This window comes from Coffea eugenioides, chromosome 10 (genome assembly GCF_003713205.1).
Source record: "Coffea eugenioides isolate CCC68of chromosome 10, Ceug_1.0, whole genome shotgun sequence".
Classification (NCBI taxonomy): domain Eukaryota; kingdom Viridiplantae; phylum Streptophyta; class Magnoliopsida; order Gentianales; family Rubiaceae; genus Coffea; species Coffea eugenioides.
Genome location: NC_040044.1, coordinates 32,527,235 through 32,534,573, shown reverse-complemented (window position 1 = coordinate 32,534,573; position 7,339 = coordinate 32,527,235). Strand labels below are relative to the sequence as shown.

General features: G+C 35.3%; 1 protein-coding gene across 1 annotated transcript; it reads right to left on the bottom strand.

Annotated features, from left to right (window-relative positions):
• Positions 1-5,894: 5,894 nt before the first annotated feature.
• On the bottom strand, positions 5,895-7,123 carry LOC113748720 (abscisic stress-ripening protein 5-like). The gene is made up of 2 exons (XM_027292260.1): positions 6,606-7,123; positions 5,895-6,325 (listed from the first exon to the last, which is right to left on the bottom strand). Exons 1-2 carry the CDS (start codon positions 7,023-7,025, stop codon positions 6,143-6,145), a joined length of 603 nt encoding a protein of 200 aa, XP_027148061.1. The 5' UTR covers positions 7,026-7,123; the 3' UTR covers positions 5,895-6,142.
• Between the last annotated feature and the right edge of the window lie 216 nt (positions 7,124-7,339).

Sequence of the window (7,339 nt, the reverse complement as noted above, 5' to 3'; positions counted from 1 at the left end):
AGATGTTCGTTGCAAAAATCAAAATCTAAGCTATAAAATACTTCATATAAAAATTAGTTTATGTTGTATAAATTCTCTACATCTGAGAATTTATTTTTGAATTCAATACTCTAAGAGTAGATCTTATATATACTGATAGTGTATATGTTATTACTGTTAGATTCATGACATGTGTACAAAAGTTGAATTTCAAAATAAACATATACGCATGAACTCTATGATTAAAATCCGAGCATATATTCCTAAAAACGTTAAAAAAAGAACTATACCTAATGATATTCCTAAAAAAGAAAAAAATAACTATACCTAATAACATTATAAGAGTAAGGATCAATACTCAGGTGCGTGTTCTCTCAATTGCATTTATCACATACATGCATGTACAAATTACAAAAGAAATGAGGCTGTTGCATACCCAATTGGCTTTGATCTAATGGCTAAAATTGAGGTCTCAGGATGTTTGGGTTCAAATTCCCCTTCCCTCTTTTATTTTTTAAACCTCACCCCTCCGTAGTTGGGAAATTTTTTTTAAAAAAATCCCAACAATGGGATTGACATTGTTTGGGCCCGATGCGGTTGGTTAAATTTGCCGATCCACCATAAATGTGCTTAGTGAGTTTAGCTTGGGCTTTGGTCGTAACTTTGGGTGGTCTATAAGACGATTAAATTGAGGGATTCATATTGGGCCTGTCAAATTGTATCTAATCTAATTTTTTTTTTTTGTCAAACGTATCTAATCTAATTCGGTGATAGGTTTTATGTCTTTTTAAATGTTTGGGGTGCACCTAGTCCTTGGTGGAAGATTCTGTAATGGCGCTTGTGATTGGGTTACTTTTAATGAAGATGTCCAATAATAGTTAATTCAAATGTCTTGGCCCAGTCCGATAGTTACATCTTTAGTCAACTTGAACAGAGGAAATTACCAAATTATGATAGGTTTTCGAAAAGGGTTCCATATAGTGAGACTGTGAGAGTTTTTGGGGAAAAAAAATATTGAGTGAATGAGTTATTTAAATAATACGATATCTGAAAGAGTTCTGTAAAAAAGAAAAAGGAAATGTCAAGACAAATCCAAAAACTTTTCTATGAAACATTGCATTCATTAGATAATCTTTTTTGTCGTTCAACGAAGAAATTTGAAACAAATCACCCAACTTGGAATTTTTTTTTTTTAAAAAGAAAGTCTTAGCCCAACCTCTCGTTACAATACAAATGCAAGGCTTGATAATCAAAAGTTTTTGGTTATGTAAATCTATAAAAGAATATCTATTCGTCCAAAGATTTTAGGAGTTGATTTTCCAACATGGCCTTGGAAAATTTTATCTCACGTGTGACAGGTTTGAGATACAATTGCGATATTGCACGACTTTGAGATTACTAGCCCATGGATTGATGAGTGTTTTACATTTCATATATTTTTTTTAGTAAGGTAAATTTGGACGACAAACACTTAAATATGCATGTTTACCAAATTCCTTTATTTTTGTTAACTTTCGGTTCTCTTTTTGAGTAACTTTTTTGATGAAAACGATTGCAATATTACCTTTTCTTTTCTTATACTTCAAATACAGATTTTCATGGGGTTAATTATGCATATCCTAAAGAAAAGAAAGCCCCTCTACATAATAACTAAAAGTCAGTCATATGGACCATCAAATTCTTACGCAATCATCTTGGAATCTAATCCAAAATGCTGTCAAAATTCATAGAATCGAGTGATTGTATATCCAGTTTCAGATAACGTGGGAACAAGCTCTTACTTCACACAGAGGCCACACGGGGCACGCTTGTAGTTTATTGTGTCGGCCAACTTCATTGTTAGGCCACCATTAACACACTGTTAAAGATGCCAGGTCCGTCAGGGTAGTAGCTGTAGCGGGGTCATCCTGCTTCTTCTGATTGTGACCCTTTTGATCTTAGTTGCTTAACGAGTTGCTTCAATGCCCCACATGCAAGATCTTTTGTCATGGCTCACGAATAAGTGTTGAGAAAATGATATACCACGTAATCAGATGTTATCACAATTGAATTCACTAGTAGACTTTCGGTTGAGTACTAAAAGTCTTGAAATTTATGCTTTAGGAGACAAAGGTTACTTAATTCCTAAAAATCAATTACTACCTATGCATAAGGTTTCGAGAACCCGGACCGTTCGGTGAACCAGAAATCTTGCTGGGTTAAGGGTTTCTAGTTCAACAGTTGGGCCAATAGTAATCGAGTCGTTATTGACCTGTGATGTGTCATAATTAATTAATATGTTATTTTCATTATTATATAGATCATTACGAACTAAAAAAATAAAACTAACTCTGATAGAACGTGATATTTTAATAATATTAAAAATAAAAAAGTTTGTGAATACATGAATAAAAATTGAAAAGTTTACACAAAAATTAAACTTCAATGTATACAGTAGAATTGTAAAAATGATTTTTAGATAGAAATATAAAATTTAGTAAGAAATTTTGAAGTTTTAAACAATTTAGAGCTAAACTATAATTTTTAAAAGGTGAAAAATGCCACAAAAATAGATATTGCAAACATTTGGGGTAGCTTTGTAATCTAAATAAAATATAAGGATTAAATAAAAAATATTAGAACAGTAGATGAAAGTTGCACCATGCGCATCAGGAGTGGGGCCTTGTTTCTTTAATTGAAATCAAGATCTAGACGGTTTCGTGAAAACTATTCCGGTTTGCTGATTCATTGGTTGAACCAGACAGTTCAACTGATTTTTTTTTTTAAAATAAAGCGATTCTTTGATTAATTGGATTTCAACCTCAATCCAACCCAGAAAACTATCCATCAATGGTTCAATCGGTTCGACCGGATGAGCTGGACTCGGTTTCAAAACATTGCCCATGTATGTTACATATCGAAGGCTTTAGTAGCCATTTTGCTACCAAGAATGAATCTGAATCAATTAGTTTATCAAGAACAATAAGAAAAGGTTGCATAAAAATTCAATATAGATACTCTTCTAAATTTTAGACAAAACAGATTGTATAACAGCTGTGAGTTTAATTGCTTAAAAAGTGATAAATAGCAAGCAACACATGTGTTCTTGGCATTTCTTTCTATTTTACTTGAAAAACACGTACTCTATTAGTAGAGTGTCTTTTTTTTTTTTTTTTAAGGTAGAGTTTTAAATTATGACAAAAAATTACTAGACGGCCAAATAATAGCCACTCCAATATTATAATACCTAACTTTATAATTCCTCAGACTAAGTGACCCCCTTAACTATTTCTTGCAACTAGAAAAGATTCTTGAAACGTGGTGACCCGAAAAGGATATCCCATTTCTGCGGTGTTGGGCATCCAAATTCCCTTTCGGGCACAGCAGAAGATTTAATTTCTTAGTTAATTGAAGATGCAGATTTTGACGTCGCATTCACAATGGCCAACGCGTTATAGATTTTTTAGAAGCGACAATATATGCGACATTTGGATTTTCATATGAGCAACACATGGGCAATAGTGGCAAGTGGTGGGAGGATTCTTGGCTTTGCATAATGGACATTAATCATGTTAGTCATGAATCATTGTCCATGTTACTATCGACAAAAAATGGGTAGAGAAAAAAAAAGAAAGGAAAAATTTCGAGTATTTTTCATTACCTGCAATTTTGATCTAATATGCTAGAATGGTTGTTGAACAATTTAATTACCATTTTGGACCGTTGAATGTCATGTCAAAAGAGACATGAATAATGATAGAAAAAGAGCGAATGCTCGATATTGGAATCTCAACCTACAGTTATTAATTGAGTTATATTTCCTATTAAGGGCCCTTGAAAATTTTCAAAAATTCACCAATCAGGCTTGATAAGATGCAAAGTTTTCCTCGTTGTTAGGTTCAGGATTTAAATCTTATTCTTGACAGTTGAGAGAGGAAAGAGTGCGAGAAGGAATCGAAGGATTAAAAAGAAAAAAAGATGCAAAGTTCCTTGCTTTTGAAAAAACCTGCCATACTGAATTCAATTTGATGCTGAAGTTTAGACTATTTCGTAAAGTATCTACAATAATTCATGTGAATGTGAACATTCCAGTTTTCTCTGAGAAAAAGGCCGAAGTTTGAACATTCCAGATTTAGATATCGTGACATCTCAAAGGGTCCTGTTCAAATTACCAACATGAGGAAGTAAATAGTAATACTAGGCTCGATTTTTTTTTTAAAGCAATCTCATATTTGTTTACAATGTGATCAAAAGCTGAGAGGATAACGGAAAGAGGTGTCTCAGAATATTGTGTTTGAATTGTAATTTTCTGGAGTTTTTATAGAAAATATATTATAATAATTTAATATATATGAGATAAAAAAGTGATTGTAAAATACGTTCACAAGAAATGTAAAAATTTTTTGATTGCAAAATTCTTTTGCATACCGGAACCTGAAAGCTGATTGGACCTTAGTTAGAGGCTCTTAAAACTAATATTTTATTACCTCCTAGGTCTCATATGTACGACCCTGGATAAGAACTTTCATTTTCCTACACATAACTGTGAGTTGACTTGTTCTTCCGAAAATGAAAAAGAATAGAGAGATATATATTATGAAGTGTGAGCGTCAATGCACCAGCTGGTCCAATCAACTTTCTTTAGATATGCCTACGAGTGGCTCCTACAATGGTGGAATTTTAGGTTAGCCTTGGCCATCTGGGGTTGGTATAACAATGAAAGAAAATATCTTTATATCTTTATCTATTTTTATTAATTTACTTTCAGCAATTTAACTCGACGTCCTTATTTCTGAGGCAAGATAAATAATCGTACCTGGTACAGGGACCGGATTACCAGAAGCTATGATGATGATGCATACTTTGTCCATGGTCTTGCATTTGCTGCAGGATTGGTGGTGTTGTATGAAATTTACTATAACAAACAGACGTACACAAACAAAAGATTCAACCTTTTCATAAGTACAAGAGTGTTGAATTATTGTATGGCTTCGTATGAATTAGGTATTTTTAATGTGTTTTTGAAAAATTTTATTACAGTGATGTACGTGAAAAACTTTTAATATAGATGATTAGATATTTTTAGAGTGTTCTTGAAAGTGTGTTTGAGGATGCATTTTGAGATATTTTTAGAATTTAAAATTCTTTAGGGTATCTTTTAAAAATAAAAAACACCACCCACCACCACCCAATTCCACCACCTCTTTCCCCTTTTCTCTGTCCTCCCTCTTTCTTTCCTTCTCTGGCAACCCTTTTCCCTCCCATTTCCCCTGTTCATGACCAAATCTAATCGCAGCCCGCCACCAGACCATGGGGGAAGGGAGGAGGAAGGGGTTGCAGGGAAGGGGAGGGAACAAGAGGGGAGAGAAGGAAGAGGAAGGAGGAAGGAAAGGAAGGGAGAGGAATAGGGAGGAGAGAGAAGGGGAGAGGCGATGGTGGCGGTGAGGTGGAGGAGGAGTAGGGAGGAGAGGAGAGGTGGTGGCGGCGGTGAATGGTGGTGTATGGTTCTTAGGTGGTGGTAGTGAGTAGAAGAAGAAAATATGATAGTATTTGGTAGTTTTTAAGTTTTTTATTTTTATAAATTATATTTGAGATTGTGTGTGTTTTTCGAGTTGATATTGTTTTCTTCTTCTTTTAAGTCCTTGATAGTTGATATCCAAAGTTTGCAAACGTAGTCACATTGCAAAGAGTTTTTTATTTTTTTTGGGGGTGGTGGTGGTGGGGGGTTACCACTTAGATGGTTTGAACAATTGTCCACTCCGCAATTGGCTAGCCAGCATTTACCGTGAAGATGACAAATGGTACCCCAGATTGAACGCTAAACGTGAATTAACAATTGATTAAATTATGTAAATCCCAAGATATAATCCCTACGGTACAAGCGTTTGACTTTTAAAAGATTCATGTAGGGGAAGGCCTCAAACACATCATACACAAGCAACAAACTATGATATAGTTTCAAAGACTCAAAAACAGGCTAATATGTTATTGACAATAGTGCGCGTAATAAATAGCAGCACCAGTCACATATTCAAGGTACACAACAAGGATGGAGCAAACTCGAAAGTCTTACACACACGAGATTATTTAGGCAGTTGGCACAACTGCAAAGCAAAGGAAATCTCACGAGAAGATTACATAAATTAAAGGTACATATACAGATATATATATGTGATCACGGGAATTAGAAAAAGTGATGCTTCTTTTTCCCCTCGGCCTCTTCCTCATCTTCTTTAGCTTCCTTCTTCTCGTGATGCTCATGGAATGCAAATCCACCAGCTCCAAGTGCGGCTACCGCTCCAATCTCTTCTCCTATCTTGTGCCTGTGAGCATGCTCGGGGTCCTTCTTTGCCTCATGCTTCTCATACTGGTACATAATTGACATTAAAAAAAAAAAAGAAACAAGAAATTAATCAAACGAGAAAAAAGAAACAAAAATCAACGATATTTAGGCATAAAACTATCACTTTGTAAGAATAAAACCCTCCATAATTTGACTACCCTTTTTCAAGTATGCTAAAGAAACGTAAAATAAATTAAAAGATACGTATAAAACCCCCTAGAAATGACCCCAAAAAATTATATAACATGAACAGTCATTATAAGAAAATTGAATGTTGGACAAACTAAAAAGCAAAGAAACTTACCAAGGCATAGGCACCAGCAGCAAGAGCACCAGCTTCACCAAGGTGCTCAAGATTTTTGTGGTGCTTCTTTTCTTTCTCATAATCAGGCTTTTCAGAGTCATCACCCACAGTTTCAGCACCACCATATCCACTACCATAGCCAGCACCACCACCATAGGCGGTACCCGTGGTGGTCTTATCACCAGAGTACTTGTTTCCATATCCGGTATCACCGCCGGAGGAGTACTCGTTGTAGCCACCACCAGTGGTGGTGTCACCAGAGTACTTGTTGTATCCAGTGTCAGTGGTATCACTAGAATACTGGTTATAGCCACCACCGGTGGTGGAGTCATAGGGTGCATCACCACCGTAGCCTGGCCGATCTTGGTCTTCATCCTTCTTGTGGTGGAAGAAGCCATGGTGGTGCTTCTCTTCAGCCATGATGATGAATTAAGGATAAAGAAAATATGGAATGCTAAAGAAGGTTGATTGAAATTTTAGAGTGTGGAAAAATAACAGTGTTATTAGTGCAATTTGAATGGATAGTGGGCTGTGGTTTTTATAGGCGAATGTATGCTAATGTGTCGAAATCTTGGAGGTGGAGTTGATCTCTAGTGGGGTGCATAATTAATTGTTTTGACAATAAGTCATGATTTTCCTAATACTCATATCATGTTCCTTTGCCGACATTGAGTAAAGGAGGGGGCATTACAGTTGAAATCAATCCAAATGGGATAGAATTCTCGCGGAATATG